We start from the raw sequence: 16,763 nt of genomic DNA, 5'->3' as shown, positions 1-16,763 counted from the left end.
CTTTTTTCTCAAAATAGCCACCATCTCGTATATGCTTTAGAGAAAATAATGAGACTACTACCCAAATTCTGTTCAACTTCAGTCAGAGGTAGGAACCCATTACATTGTTAAACTCTAACCTATGAGATTGCTTTTAAGCCTAAACAAAAAAGCCTGAAAATGACATCTGTAACATGATGCTGCAAGTTCTGGTAGCCAAAGCAGTGTGGAAGAGCAAGTTTGATCCAGCCTTTGTCTGTGAACAAGTTGGAATACCACTGCTTCTGCAATTGCCTGCATTGCTGTATTTCTTGGCCTTGTGCTCAACTGAAGACAGTCCTTCTCTTTGATCTTGAATGATCTACGGTCAAAGTGTTTCTAGGGGCTTAGCTCACTAGATATTCTCCAGTGTAGGCTTTAGAGTACAATCCTTCTCCTCAAGAGGATGGAGGAGAATTCTGCTACATACTTCTATTGCACTGTCCTCTGGCCTATACCTCATTCCAGCACTATAGCGTATCTGCAAGATACCAGCTTCAACCAACCCACCTACTTGCCTACAGACAATTGCTACCCTCCCCATCCTTTGCAAGGATTGTGGAAACAATTCATACCCTCAACCACACAACCACTCATAATGGTTCCAGCTCACCATGTCTGTAGGGACTCAGATTTAAAGCACATGGGGAAAAAAACTAAACAATGTTTAATGCAGAAAAAAGTACTTATAAACAACTATGCACCTGGAAAAAGTAATCGAAGAAAAGTAATCTATTAAAAGTTTCATTGATACATTTCACATAATTATTTTTTTATATTCTGTATTCCTGTTCTTACTATTAAAGAATACCTAGGAAAGTTTCTAAATTTCCTCATTATCGTAACTGAAATGTTCAGTTACCACACATTTCCTCTTTAGGATCTCTTTGAATCAGTAAGCTTTTATAGATGAGAACTGTGGCACAGGGTACAGGAGATGACATCCCCAACGATAACCAAGATACATACAGCTAAACACTTAGAACTGACAGTAGGTCTGTTGTCCCAGAGCAGGACTCTTTACTACTGACAGTTTTTTCTATTCCTAGAACAATCTCCCTTTTTAAGCCTGTTCAAAACTCTGCTGCCAAGATTATTTTCCTTTGCAGCTGTTTCGATTAAACTCCCCCTCCCAACATCTAACACTGCCTGACTATCTGCAATAGCTGCTATCACACTGGAATGATTTTCTTTCAAATAACTTTCAAAATTCCACAATTCTGCTTTTGCCCACATCTTTCTTTTCGTTTCCCATCCTCCATTTATTTATTAATGTTAAAACAGACTTCTTTATTCTCTTTTGGACTTTTGTTCCAGCTTCAGCAGGCCTATTGGCTGCTGAATAAATTCCTCGAGAAAGGGATTTTACGTTTGCTGAGCAGATTCTTACTATCATGCTCATGCAGAAGATGAAAAAAATTACTGAAGGATGTTTTCATACAGTGGATAAGCAAGTATCCACAGTATCATTATTTGCAGCCAACCTGTGTGTTTATGCTGATCAGCCATGGCCGCACACCTTCCTATAAGAGGACAAGCACAACATTTACAGATACACAGCCTGTATCTTCCCAGAAATTAAGGCTTTTTTCCTGAAACAACATAGTTATTTGCTCAGCTCTTGACATTACCATCGCACATATTTCACAGACCTGGAGATGAACAAAATTGCTGAAGCCAATTGAAGTTCTTACCTTGTTTATAACTTTTCTCCTTAAAAACCTTTGAAGCAAGCCACACATTGGCTCCCCATCCCACCTAAGTTGAACCCAACGGAAATGCTGCTGAACCAGCAGGTCAGAGCCATGAAGATGACACTTTGCGATTGTCCCCAGTAAAAAGCAGTTCTCATGAAAGTAAAAGGTACCAGAAACTCCATTTGCTAAAAATGAACCATAAAACATTTTATTGAAATACTCAAAGCTTTGACATAATTTCATATAAAAGTAAGAAGCAGTGACATAATTAGAAAGAAAAAAACCCCACCATAAATTAGCCTTAAAACATGCTGTATTTCATTAAGAACAACTGCAATAAAATACAAAACCTGAACAAATTACATTTTTTTTTTCCTGTTCCCTGTTTGTCATGTATTATAATACAACAGTACTGTAGTAAAAACATTTCTCCATCCCAAATTCTTTAAATACCTCTTTGAATAGTGCAAGGATTTTCTGAACTCCGATTCTCAAGAGGTGCCAGAAAATCTCCTAGTAATTCAGATAAAGAAGCTCTCTCCAGATTTTCTAAAATCACAATGGTTGTCTTGCTTACAGGAGGCTGTTTAACTGGGACCAGACAAGCTGAAATACAAAAATCCTATTAATGTACTTATGAAAATTGACTTTTATTTAGCTATACAGCTTTTACTGCTACTAATGCAACAAAGGATTTTTTTTTTATTTTTTGCCTTTTAACTTGTTCGCAGAAGCAGACAGACTGTATAATATGTTCAAAACTGGAAGCATAAAATCAAACAATGGAAAGAGTATCCTACTGTACAATAAAGAAAAAATTGAAAGCTATTATTAAAATAAATTCCTGAAATGGCTATAATGGGATCTTCATAGGTAGGAAGGATTTCAGCACACTGAAAATAACAACAGAAAAGATAGCAAAGACCTCTGAAAACATTTCTTTCATTTGCTGTAATACCTCTTAAGCTTTCAACACGTACTCTATACCATGTAGTGATAAAAGGATTCAGAATATTCCATAAGAAACTTAATCATTCTATGAGATTGCCTATTTGTTTGCTACTATCCTCTCTTCAAAAATTCCTTCAATATCTTTAAGAATCACTCAAATAATCAGAGCTAGTTTGAGGCACAAAGAGTAGCACCTGAACCTAATAGGCATTAATTTTTTTTTAATATATATATACAAACACACACACATTTCATAGAATCATCGAATGGTTTGGGTTGGAAGATACCTTAAAGATCATCTAGTTCCAACCCTCTTGCCATGGGAAGGGACCCCTTCCACTAGACTAGGTTGCTCAAAGCCCCGTCCAACCTGGCCTTGAACACTTCCAGGGATGGGGCATCCACAACTTCTCTGGGCAACCTGTTCCAGCGCCTCACCACCCTCATGGTGAAGAATTTCTTCCTAATATCTAATCTAAATCTATCCTCTTTCAGCTTAAAGCCATTACCCCTTGTCCTATCACTACATGCCCTTGTAAAAAGTCCCTTTCCAGCTTTCTTGCAGGTCCCCTTCAGGTACTGGAAGGCTGCTGTAAGGTCTCCCCGGAGCCTTCTCTTCTCCAGGCTGAACAAACCCAACTCTCTCAACCTGTCCTCATAGGAGAGGTGCTCCAGCCCTCTGATCATCTTTGTAGCCTTCCTCTGGGCTCGCTCCAACAGGTCCATGTCCTTCTTATGTTGGGGGCCCCAAGAGCTGAATGCAGTACTCCAGGTGGGGTCTCACGAGAGCAGAGTAGAGGGGGAGAATCACCTCCCTCGACCGGCTGGTCACGCTTCTTCTTATGCAGCCCAGGATACGGTTGGCTTTCTGGGCTGCAAATGCACACTGCTGACTCATGTTGAGCTTCTCATCAACCAACGCCACCAAGTCCTTCTCCTCAGGGCTGCTCTCAATCCATTCTCCACCCAGGCCGTATTTGTGCTCATGATTGCCCCGACACACTTGCAGGACCTTGCGCTTGGCCTTGTTGAGCTTCATGAGGTTCACACGGGCCCACCTCTCAAGGTCCCTCTGGATGCCATCCCTTCCCTCCTGTGTGCTGACTGCACCACACAGCCTGGTGTCATGGGCAAACTTGCTGAGGATGCACTCAATCCCACTGTCCACATAGCCAACAAAGATGTTAAACAGTGCCAGTCCCCATACTGATCCCTGAGGAATGCCACGTGTCACTGATCTTCACTTGGACATCAAGCCGTGGACTGCAACTCTTTGAGTGTGACCATCCAGCCAATTCCTCATCCACTGAGCGGTCCATCCACCATATCCATGTCTCTCCAATTTAGAGACAAGGACGTCGTGCGGGACAGTGTCAAATGCTTTGTACAAGTCCAGGTAGATCATGTCAGTTGCTCTTCCCATATTCACCAATGTTGTAACCCTGTTGTAGAAGGCCACCAAATTTGTCAGGCATGATTTGCCATTAGTAAAGCCATGTTGGCTGTCACCAATCACATCCTTGTTTTCCATGTGTCCTAGCATAATTTCCAGCAGGACCTTTTCCTTTATTTTTCCTGATTTTAACATCTTATTGACTAAAAAAGGTACAGCCTTTGCAAGCATTCCTGTAACACTAAATCCCAAATGAATGCTTCTGTAATACAAATATTAAACAAAACACTTGTCTTTAATATGTTGTGCCTTGCATTGTTTCAGAACTTTTCAAAGGTGGTGCTAAAGATGGTCATTAAGGAAAATGATGACTAGTAGGGCAAAACTTAGAGAAACTGACTGTAGCTGATGATTGCTCTTTATTTGCAGTTTCCTGGATAGCAGGGAGGACAGGTACCTCTCCTCTGTGTCTGATGGAACCATTTAGAGAGAGGAAGAGAGTGCTCTCCTAGGAGAGATGTGGCAGAACACTGGGGCAAGAAGCAAGCAGAAAAATGAGACTCAACCAGCAGCACAATGCTGAATTGCAAGCACAGACGCAGAGTAAAGCATCCAAAAGAAGCAGCTTTCCTAAGAGACAGTGGCTAGTAAACAAACCAGACTATGAATGATTTTCTCGCCTGCAGGCCAAGCACCAAAACCTAGCTGACTTCTGACTAAATGGTCTCTTCTTCTCTCCCAACAATGTGATGGCACTCAAAATGACCTGTGGGAATAATCACTGGCACAAGCTATCCTCCAAACTGTGACCAGGATCTCCTGGGAGAAAAGATTGACATAGACTGAAGTTACACCAGGAAGTATCCTAACAAACAGAATGAAGCACTGCACACCATTGTACGAGCCTATGGGATGGCTCTGCTTTTGTTCATGAGCACAGATGTTGTCAGAGGGGACTGTGCAGAGCTTGTTGCAACCAGGAAAACCAATGAAAGCTACAGGATGGAAACATACTTGAAGGATAGGCCCACACTGCAAACGCACAGCGGGTAGAAGGCAGCATTCAATCTCACTCACTGAATTGTAATTTTTCTATTAAAAAGTTAGTAATTCTAGTTTGTTTGAATAAAACATTTGCTTATGAGGTTCAAATTCCTCTTGGTGTTTCTGGTTTGCCCATACTGAGAAGGAAAAAGGTAGGGGCTGCCCCTCACTACAAGAAAGACATCGAGGTGCTGGAGCGTGTCCAGAGAAGGGCGACGAAACTGGTGAGGGGTCTGAAACACAAGTCTTATGAGGAGCAGCTGAGGGAGCTGGGGTTGTTTAGCCTGGAGAAGAGGAGGCTGAGGGGAGACCTTATCGCTCTCTACAACTACCTGAAAGGGGGTTGCAGAGAGGTGGGTGCTGGTCTCTTCTCCCAAGTGACTAGTGACAGGACTAGAGGAAATGGCCTCAAGTTGTGCCAGGGGAGGTTCAGGCTAGATATTAGGAAAAAGTTCTTTACTGAGAGAGTAGTGAAACATTGGAATAGGCTGCCCAGGGAGGTGGTAGAGTCACCCTCCCTGGAGGTATTCAAGGAGCGTGTGGATGTGGCATTGTGGGATGTAGCTTGATGGGCATGGAGCTGTGTGGTGTTGGGTGGGTTGGATTTTGGTGTGTTCTGGTTTGTTGTTGTTGTGTGGTGTGGTGTTGTGTGTGGTGTTTTTTTTTTTTTTTTTTTTGGTTGGACTTGATGATCTTACAGGTCTTTTCCAACCTTAGTGATTCTGTGATTCTGATTCTGTGATCCTCTCAAAGCTCTGGCTGTCTCAAAGTTTCATCATGGTATCACATGAGAATACATCCAGAGGTGCTGCATTGGTACAATTTCAAATGCATAAAGCCCAGCCTCTTTCAATACAGAAAGTGAAATGTGAAAATCACAGCTCCTGAAACACAAGGTTATTCCAAGCAGTAATGACATTTATCACATTTTTTTTTAATGTGAATGACCATATTGAATGAGAGGTAAAGTTAAGATTCTAGAGCTGTAGAAGAGGCCATAATAATAAAAGAGAAAAACCCAACATTTTCAGATGAAAATGAGATCTTACTACCAAGGTTAGATTCAAACTATATTGCTACGCTTTGTCAACAAAAACCTGAAAAACTGAACACTCATAAAACAGAAATGGAAAAAAAAAATAGAAGAAAGCTGTAAAAGGGTGAAAGCAGCTACATATCTGAGAGCAGCTTGCAAACAGCAAAACTGTATTTGAGCCAAAATTAATTTGAACAGTACCAAAGAAAAGGAAGCATCATATCATCCTTCAGGCTCTTATATTATTACTGTATGTGTAATATTATATATTGTTGTATTATTTTATATAGTAATATTATATGCTATATTATTACTCTATGGTCAATACTAAATACTATGGTGAAATAAAATAAATCAGAGTTCAAATGCATGGGAATGGGAAAAACACAGCACAACCTGCCCATGAAAAAGCCCTCCACAGAAAATACTGCTTTTTCCTTCACTTTTAGCACTTTTCTATTCCTTTTTTTTTTTTTACATTTTCCTTCCTACTTCTGACTGACCCATGTGCTCCCAATTCTTCTGCTTCCATACATAATTTGCCCATTTTCACTGTCATTCATCTTTGGCTACTTTGTCCTTTTTTCACTCTTACCAATTATTCATCATGAATTTACACAGGTACAGGCTACTGACCACTCTGAGAATACTTTGTTGTGGAGCACCCAAGTAACAGGACTTTAATATACATGTAGCTATTCACATCCATTAAGAGAAACTGTTAATTTTAACAGAAATTCAACTTTGTCCTGTAGTAATGTGTCAGAATACACACACACACACTAACATTTGCCTGCCTGGGTGACAAAACTTGGCTCAGATCCACACATAAGTATCTAGTAAACAAGCATATATCAAAAGCAAGTTGTGTGACTTTTTAAGAACTCTTTCACTGCTCCTTTTATTCCCAGAATAATTACAGCTTCCCTTCTCATATCTTACTTTTTAAAAAACATTAGAACAGCTACAATAAGGCAACAACTGACATTCATTTCCAATTCAGTAGATCTGAACCATAGCAATCAACTTTTAAAGGCTCACAAAGGGAAAAAGGAATGAGAAAAAAAAAATGTTAAGAACTATTAATTTTGCTTAAATGGCATGAACTTTTGACAGAGCTCCCTATTGGACTGTCACACTTGGTTCTACCTCAGTTTAGACTCTTACCATTATTCCCCAAGCACCTGGGAAACTATGGGTTCTGTTAAAACATGCCACCCACTATGTAAAATGTTTTAATATATTTCTTTGCTTTGTACCATTAAAAATTTTCCTACAAATTACTGAAATCAGTCCTTCTGAAATAACCTTACCACTACTGATGAACAGTTCTGCAAGTTGCTCCTTGGAGAAACCAGCATCCACTTCAACTTTAACAATTTCACATGTGGATCCTGCAGCCACTTGCTTTTGCTGTGTTGAAAATGTATAGATTTGGTGAAATAGTGCAAACTGTAATTTATGAACTAATTTACTTTATATGTCTGTGTTAATACCTTCATGCAGGCCGCTATCTGGTATGCTATATAGTCTTGCAAACTTCCTTCTGGACCATGGAAAATGACATTGTGGTATTGTTCAACCTACAGACAGACAATAAATTATTCTTGAAAGTTCATAGACTTGGATTTTTTTTCTACCTAGTTGAGAGAGCCAGCACCTAACAGACAAAATTCTTTGTTTTGCACTAGTGGAGTGGATAATCCTTGCTATATTAGTTTCAGAATAGACAATATTTGCATACAACACTTTGGAAATATATTGATAAATTTATATCCTAATTCGTAAAATTACATGAAAAGGTATTTTGTCATTATAACAATCATTAAAACTTGAAAAATTCATGTAGGAAGGATGAGTTTAGGAATCACAAATATTTTTTTGATTTTGAATTAAAATAGATAAACCAGCATGATGTTAAAATCATCAAAGAGTAGTTTAAGTCACTGCTAACTTAAGGACTTAGACTAAGGACTTTATTTCCAGTTGAAATGGGATCATGCTATCAATATGGTAGAATAAAAATTATTTCATCTATCTTAACTGCAAAATTACTTTATCTCTAAAAAGTCAGTAAGGGAATACACTCATATTATTGTGCAATATTGTTGAATACAGCAGAAACCTATGACACGTAACCATTCTTCCAACAACATGAAATACTATCCAAGGACACAGCAGAAATTACACAGATTTTAAACTAATTCAGATTTGATTAGCAATGTTAAAACAAATGAGCTATGAAAGTTAACTCATATTATCCAATTATCCTTACATTTTGAGGTATTAAATAAATTGTAAGAGTTACAGGACATATAAGCTAATAATAAAATTCAAGTCTCAAATAATTGCTTACATGAATGTTATTCTAATTTACTTTCCCCTCAAAAAGTGGAATGAAATAACTTTGGAAAGAAGTAAGATATTAGAGCTTTTAATATATTTTCTTAACCGGTTCAGTTAATCAGATGGCAGCTACTTAAAGAAGAAAGTTAATGCCCTCACGTGACTGAAGTTATTGGGGTAAGATTTAGGGGAACTTAATTTTAAAATAAGAGCTTTCATCCCATTTCATTTTTAAGAAGTCTTGACATTCTTTCACAGAGTAGAAGATCAATTGTTTTTCAGTCAACACTATTACAGAAGTATTTTCACATACAAATAGCATGCAGAGGGAAGCTAGCTTAGTACTTACCAGGCGGAGGTAATTCTGAAGTGTCTGAAGATGGATCATAGATGCATAAGTCACACTATTTAGGCAGCCTTCTTGAGGTCCTTTAAACAGAGATACACAAATAACTTTTCTAAATCTCTCATGTTCATAAGCGTGTATGATGGGCACATATGCTTTTCATGCAGTATTCTACAGCGATCTCCTAAAATTACAGGCTATGCAAATTAAAATGGTGAAGAAATGAAAGGCATTTATCTAGCAACGTAGATTCACAGGTATCCATGACATAAGTAAAATGGATACTACTATACAACTGAAAAAGGTAGCAGAGCTTTTATGTGCCAGCATATTTTCTAAATGTTGTAGACCCTTTCAAATCTAGTTAAACAATTAATTGCATATGGTATTTCTGAGGATCAAGCAACACTGAAGAATAAAACCAGTAGCAAATTGTTCTGAAATTATGTATTTCATATGGAGTGTCTTAACATTCAAAATTTTAAATTACCAAACAAAAACACTGTGATGTGCTCAGCTCTGTTGTTCTTCAAAAAGTCCCATGGTGGCTGGGAAAAAATCTGACCTGTTGACCATGAAATGTTTCCTGTTAAAAAGAAAAAAATAAAGGGGAGACATATTCCATGTATCTATATAAAGTGTCCTATGCTCAAGCATATTCATTTGCTTACAAAGATTGTCAATTTTGTCAGTGTACGCACACAAACAAACCACTCCCATGTACTAAATCATACTATTATTTGATACATGACTGAGGATACTGTTTTCTGCCAATTGAGACACAAGTTTAATAGCTAGCCTGACTTTACACCTTTACGTGTAAAATAAAGTAAAATAAGATAATTTGCCCAGCCTAATGTGAATAGGCTTTTTTTTGGGGTGGTGGGCAGGTGGACAGGGGAAGGGGATTTAAAATGAAGCACCTGAATTTTCAGAATCCTATGCAGCTGTTACTACTACCACCACATTTTGGCCAATTTCTCATAATTTTAAAGATTTTTCTAGTTTACTTTGATAAGTAAAGTTACATAAAACAGGAGTAGTTCTGTTCTACCTATGCTGATGATTTACAGTCTGGATTTACTGTATATTTGGATGCACTGTGAAGACATAGCGTGGGCTTTGCTTTGAATTGTTTTGTTTCACCTGTAATACAGATCTCTCCTCTGGAGTACAACATTGAGTAAAGGACTAATTAACATAGAGCCTCATGGTCCCCAAGATTATATTAATGTGCTTAATGAATTGTACCATACTCATAGCTAATAGTAAAGAATGCTTTCATGCCAGCACTGTTCAAAGTTTCATAGCTAGTATTGGTCTTTCTTAGTCTAAGCTTTAAAAGATCCAGAAATCTAAAGATATTTTTATCTTACTTGTAAGATTTCACAAATTCAAGAAACCCCCCCATTTTTGCTTTTCTTATTACACCAGTATTGATACCTAGTTTGACAGATAATATACTGCTTGCACTGAGGCCAATGTTGGAGTCTGCAGCACTATTAAATGACAGGTCTTCTAGGCTCCTCCATCCGTCAGAAGTGATTGCTTGGAAATGGTTTGTCACTGCCTGACTCACTGCTTTTGAAAAATCATCCCATGATGTCTGTTTGCGGATATTTAAAGCACATATTGTGTTTTCTGTATCAAAGTCCTCTGTACCACAATGGGCTGGTTCAATGCCACTGACTGAAATCCTTACAGGTACATTAAGAGCATCTGTTGACAAACAGAAGACCAAGAATGAGAACAACTGTAAAACTCAATTAAAAAAACCTATTATTAAAGACCAGTAACATCTAATAATGCAAATGCAAGCTACAAAATAACTCCTGCTACAGAAAAGCCAACGTTAAAGAGCAGCACAGACCACCACCACAAAATCAGAGCAGTGATAAAAACCAAATATCAAGGTATGGACCTTTTTTTACGTTACAAAAAAACCAGTATTATTATGCTTAAATAACAGGAAGCAAGATCAAACTTACTTAATCGTTTATTTCCTCTTTACAGACTAATTACTTATAAGTTAAGACAGATGGTAGGTAGCATCTTATCATATCAGTTTATTGTGGTTGTGCACATTTTTATTATCAATGCAGAAAGGAATTTTCTGGCACTAGTGCACAAGTGGAAAACACAGTTAGCTCAGCCGAATGTCTTTAAATAAAAAGCGAAGAGCTAAGACAGAAAATTCACTTGGAAATGTATATTTGATTTGCTATAGAATAAATTGACAAAATATTAAAAAAAGGAAGTAGGAAATTTACATGCACATTCTTGAAATTAATTTAGTGAAGTTATATTAAATCTTGCTCTTTGAAAAATGGAATACAACTCAACAGAAGCAGCAGTCTGAATGGATCATTTAGATGACTAAACGTGAAAATGAAACTATCTTCTAACTTCAATGACAAAACAATACCTTTCGGAAATTATCCCTGAAATTAAAATAAGTGCACCACAAAAAAAGATATCAGCTTATTACGAAATCTTGCAACATGATCTTAGTTTTGCTTTTGAGTTCAGAAGCCAAATCTTCAGCTGATACAAACTAATGAAGCTTTTCTGATGTCAGAAAAGCCCTGATTTAAACCCACTAGCCTACCATAGGGAAAAGATTACTCAAAGGCATCCTTCAGATGTGGGATTGTGAGAAATGTATCAAAGGCTTGCCCTTCTGATGGCTGGACCTCAGGGAAATGAGCAATGACTATAAGCAGTACAGAGGGTTCTCTACAAGGGAACAGGCCCCTAGGACAGAGGTACAATGTATGCCTCAATTTCAGCGCATGTGACCTCTATGGCATAGCTGGCAATCCTGGTCCCCAGCCTTTTAGATCTGTTGGAGCACATCCTCCTGTCCTACATGCATGTAATTCCTTACAGTGGATACCTTACGGGACTGTGAGGAAGGCAGAGGATGGTATGTACACAGCTTACCCAAAATGCAGTCTTGGCTCGTTGAGGCATATACCCAGATGAGAGTGGTGTTTCCAAGCTTCCACAGATCCAATATTGTGGAGGCAAAAAAGCTAATTACGATTGCACTGATGTTAACTACAGACTTAACAAATGAAAGAGAAGAGAAATGGAGTCCAAAGGTTCTGACCTGATAAAAGCAGCTGGATTCATGATAAGCCTGACGAGAGAAACAGGGTACTGGGACTGGTAATACAAACATAAATTTAACAGGCTACAGATTCAGCCATGAGAAATTGGCTTCAGTCTGACAAAGAAGTAGACCACAGAGGAGTTTCTATTAGAAAGTGAGTTGTGTTCCCCTCTGCACCTACAGTAAAATGGTAAGAACCTGGATATTGTAACAGCTGAAGAGGAAAAATCAGAAGCAGTACACAGAAAGCTTCCCTAATGTGTTGATAATCAGTGAACTTGACTACCCACAGCCCTACATCCCACAACACAAACACAAAAAAAAGTGAATAAATACAAAGCATACAAATCTACAAAGACAATACTTCTGACTCTACAGAGAAACAGAAAACACAGAACTTGTGAGTGGATGGACTAAGTTCTAACTCAAGAAATACACAGGTCAGCCTGCTCTACTGAATTTTGAGAAAACTTACAAAGGAAGAAGATGAGAGGTTCCAACAGAAGAACAATCTTCTGACAGAAGTTATTGATGTTGGAAAAAAGAAGTTGTTGTTGTCTCTAAGACTTTTTTTGAAGAATAAAACAAACAATCCCCTCAGCAATAAATAAGTGACACATAAAACTATGCTTTAAGAAGATTCAGGTATGACTAGATGATTGTTTTAGCCTGAGGGAATTTGACAGCTATCCACCACTAAGTCATTTTTCTGCAAGAATTTGAAGGAACGATAAAAGGAGGATAATAGCTTTGGAAAAAGTAATTACTAATATTAAATTCAGAAATTTTAAGAGAATATGGCTGTTTTCACATGTACAATATACACCATCTTTTCAAATGGTTTAAAAACAAAGACATAAGTCATTTAATAACCTCCGACAAAGTTTTATCACATGCTTTTGCAAAATTTGGAGAATAGAAACCGGCTAGGCTAAGAAAACCTAATTTTGTGGTGCCAAAAAAGTGACAACTACCCTCTTAATAGTTCTTATTTTTGTCCCACAAACTCTTTACTAAAAACATTTTTATATAGCATGTACTTACTTAAGTTTTCTAGAAGATGTTTGCAATCATCAGTAGCAACATCATGCAGTGTTCGATTACACTTATCTTTCCTCTCAGCCTCTAGTCCACCATGGCTACAAAGGATTTCTAGACAGTTCTGCAAAGGTAATAACTGTATTATTTACTTGTCCATTTGCTGCATTAAAGAGTTCTACCAATATGCAGTTAGACTCCTAATTGAAATTCTCACACATGCATTTCCAAAGATAGGCAGCTACGGAGTTTCTATATACGAGCGTCCAAATGATGTTCCTCACAGGGTTGCAAACCAGGAGTAAAAGTATTTTATAGATGACTTGAGAGTCTCAAATCAAGATTTTGAAAAAGCAGAACATATGCAGCAAGGCTTATACAGTCTCCAAGCATCAAAAGCTGATCAGTTGAATTGAGAAATTCTTAACACCTAGCCACTAGTTTAGGTATTCACACAAGGAAATAGAAGCCCAACTATGCATCCTGTTTTGAACATCTTGGCCTTAATGTTCATGCAACACTAAAAAGGCAATTCTAAAGCTTAATACAGACTAATTAATGAATCTATTCAGATGACAATCCATAAAACCAGTTTTCATTTTGCAATTCACCAAGTAGGAATTTCCATCATGCTTGACATCTGAGTGGGACACAGCAAAAGAAAAACAGCCATTATAAAATCACTTTCCAAGTCTCTTCTTTGGCAAGTAAACCTGAATTTCTGCAAGCATAGTAACAATGCAGTGAAGTAAGAATGCATTTCTATTAAAGTCAGAGCACAAACATTTTGTGGATGCCAACAACATGGTGCCCTCTTAAAATTCAAAGACTTAAAAAAAAGTCATATGCTCAACAAAAGCAAAAATTCATTACAATTCATTAGAAACAAGCTACAAGAAGATAAATTTGGATTGGTACAATCTTATTGTAACAAGAAAAAAATATTAATTATATATAACCTCCCAAACTGGGGGGTGGGGAGTGGGGTGGGTCATTCTCCATGTCACCAGTAATTCCAACCCCCAAAAAACCTTATTCATTGCTGCTAAAAAGGCTGCTGAAAATAACAAATTAAACAATGTATTACTACACAAATGTGATTCTCAGATTTCCTTTCCTCCCCTCCCTCTCACAGGAAAAATTGTTCATAGTTAAGTCATCCCTAACTGTAACAGGAAACTTTGACCATCTAATATCTGTAAGTACATTACAACCCATGAATTGGCATTTAGGGTGGGATTCACTTCACCTTAACTTTGAATATCTGAATCTCAAGTAATCATGTTTTCTCTTTTTACTGTTGTCCCAAAAGAAATAGGCATTTAAATATGACAATTCACCCCATTTGACACCTAGCTTCTGGGGTAAATTATCATAAAATCATATCCACTGGAAGCATCTCTCTGTCTCTGTTAAATCAAGTGTGACAATAAACTAGATAAAACTTAGATATGACATCTTAGTTCTTCAAAGATGAAAAAGAAGGATTTTGCCTAAATTCTATCAGGTTACTGTAATTTGTTCACATAGACTGACCTTAAAGCCTTTTGATGCTGCTATGTGGGCAGCAGTCCAACCCTCTTTGTCAGCATGGTTGATGAGATCTGCAGAAATAACAGGCTTTATTCTATTGCTATAGTTGTCTTCTCTCTTCTCCAAATCAAAGTAGTCTAAATTAGGCTCTGCATCAGTCAAAGAGTTCTCATTGTTTGGCTCTCTGTAGTACATAAGGAGCTTGAGACTGTCAACATTACCAGAATCCACTGCTGCGTGAATTGGTGACCAGCCATCCTAGAAAAACCAAAAGCAAAAAAACACACTCCCACCAAACACATAGAAAAATATTTGCAGAACTTAGATCAGCAATGAATCTGAATCAAAGGCTCTATTTGGTAAGCAAGAGTGACATAATAATCCTTTGGGAAAACAGAGTTGCTTGTATATGTTTGGGACGGAAGAAAGAGAGAGGGAAGAAAATGTAGCAGAAAGAAAATTTTACAGTTTTCTCCAAGGACAGTCCAACAGACAGAGACTTCAAAATTTTTAGAAGGGTCGAAGTAATATAGGACTTACATGCTGTTAATAAACTGTTTCCTTATCATGTATCAAACTAACACAATTCTAACGATCGATAATTTGTTTCGTGTTGCATTAATCAATTTATCAGTCAGAAATTTTCATGGTTTTGACATCATAACTTTCTCTCATTTCAAGTCAAAACTTTCCAAATCAAAAATAAATGAATCAAAAAAATTCAGTGTAATAGAGGAGCAGATTGTATTGTGAAGGTAATACTCTTTGTGCTGTGTTTCTGGACAATCTACATCCCACATTTATTGTCATGTTTACATCAAAGTCTTGAGAAAAACTTCAGGAAAACACCTGAAAAGGGCAATACCTAGATGTTAATTTTGAGCCAGTCCTCCTCCCTTTCTCCTGTAGATACAATTTTTTTTTTGCCATATTCTCCCACTTGTGATATATAAGACTTTACAAAACTGGTTGACAAATTTGGGGGTGGGGGTCCCCTCAACAATAATGCACCCTAACATAAAAGGTGGAAGCAAAATCCCTATCTCCACTTCTCCACCTTAAAAATAAGTCAGAACAGAAGAGTTCTGTTTTGCAAATCCAGTGCTGAAGACAAGTCTGCAGCAAACTGCAGGCAGAATCTGAAATACGTAAAATGATATGGAAGTCACATAATTTAGGAGGAGATTTTAGACAATACATCACTTAAAAAAAACCCCAGAAAGTATGATGAAAAGAACAAAATATTAATTTCAAATTACACGGTTTATTCCAGCTTGAAAGAAAACTTTAAATAACTATTTTAATGTAAATATTTCCTAGCTGTTTGCAGTTATTCAGTACTATACAAGGTACTTCAATTTTGCAAACTATTTAACTTACGCTGGTTTTTACTGTTCGATCTGCTCCACCTTCCAACAATAGCTTAATACAATCGTTATTTCCATTTTTACAGGCCAGGTACAAAGGTGTCTGTCCTCTTTCAGCAGCATGGTTAATATCAGCCTGATACATAATTAATAATTCTGCACACCTATAGCAAACAATAAGGTAGTAAAATTATCTTATATTTGACATCCAAAACCTCTTTATAACTTACAACATTTAGATTTTTTTTTTGTAAAGTACTGATTTTATAGATACACATCTACCTGTGATTTTATCCATCACATATACACAAGGGATAATTTTATACATAGCTATAAAGACAGAAAATCAGGTTACTTTAAACCTGTAAATCTTAAACTACTGTAGCTGCATTTAAAAACTGTGAATGTAAAACATTTGATTTTAGAAGACTAATAAAAACCTGAAGACAGCTGTGTAAGAAAAACCTTCAGCTGAGCAAAAAAGTAACATTCATTTCTGACTACTGATACTTAAAATAGTTTTAAAAAGAAAAGGAAGAAAAAGAAGGACTAAGACTAGCTTTAGATACCAGCAAAAGGGACACTCGCTTAGGGTAGTAACCTGGTGGGGACAGCAAGACAGCTATGACACTACCTACCATCCATATCCCTGAATGAAGGCTATTCCAGAAGGATGTCTTGGAGTGTGTTGGTAGCAGCTAATGGATTAGGGAGGATAGAAGATGTGGTGGAGTGCTTAAGAGCGTCTCACTGGGGACCGGCATTCAGATCCAAGATCCTGTACTTCCTCACAACCCTGTAGCAGTAGGTCCAGCTTTCTTCTCGGTTCTTGTGCCAGGGTTGGCTCCCTTTCCCTTCCCAAACCCAGCTTTTCAACAA

General features: G+C 37.5%; 1 protein-coding gene across 1 annotated transcript in view; it reads right to left on the bottom strand.

Annotated features, from left to right (window-relative positions):
• The window catches only part of CTTNBP2 (cortactin binding protein 2), an 88,729-nt gene that overhangs the window by 15,193 nt on the left and 56,773 nt on the right, over window positions 1–16,763 (bottom strand). The window contains exons 7-16 of the mRNA XM_059817022.1: window positions 15,898–16,048; window positions 14,521–14,775; window positions 12,991–13,108; window positions 10,275–10,550; window positions 9,322–9,417; window positions 8,835–8,914; window positions 7,636–7,722; window positions 7,453–7,552; window positions 2,169–2,321; window positions 1,713–1,900 (exon numbers count right to left, since the gene is read on the bottom strand). Of these exons, the coding sequence (XP_059673005.1) occupies window positions 1,713–1,900; window positions 2,169–2,321; window positions 7,453–7,552; window positions 7,636–7,722; window positions 8,835–8,914; window positions 9,322–9,417; window positions 10,275–10,550; window positions 12,991–13,108; window positions 14,521–14,775; window positions 15,898–16,048 (1,504 nt within the window). The remainder of the gene's footprint in view (window positions 1–1,712; window positions 1,901–2,168; window positions 2,322–7,452; window positions 7,553–7,635; window positions 7,723–8,834; window positions 8,915–9,321; window positions 9,418–10,274; window positions 10,551–12,990; window positions 13,109–14,520; window positions 14,776–15,897; window positions 16,049–16,763) is intronic.

The sequence above is a fragment of the Gavia stellata genome, chromosome 4 (assembly GCF_030936135.1).
Source record: "Gavia stellata isolate bGavSte3 chromosome 4, bGavSte3.hap2, whole genome shotgun sequence".
NCBI lineage: Eukaryota > Metazoa > Chordata > Aves > Gaviiformes > Gaviidae > Gavia > Gavia stellata.
This window is presented reverse-complemented; position numbering and strand designations above follow the sequence as displayed.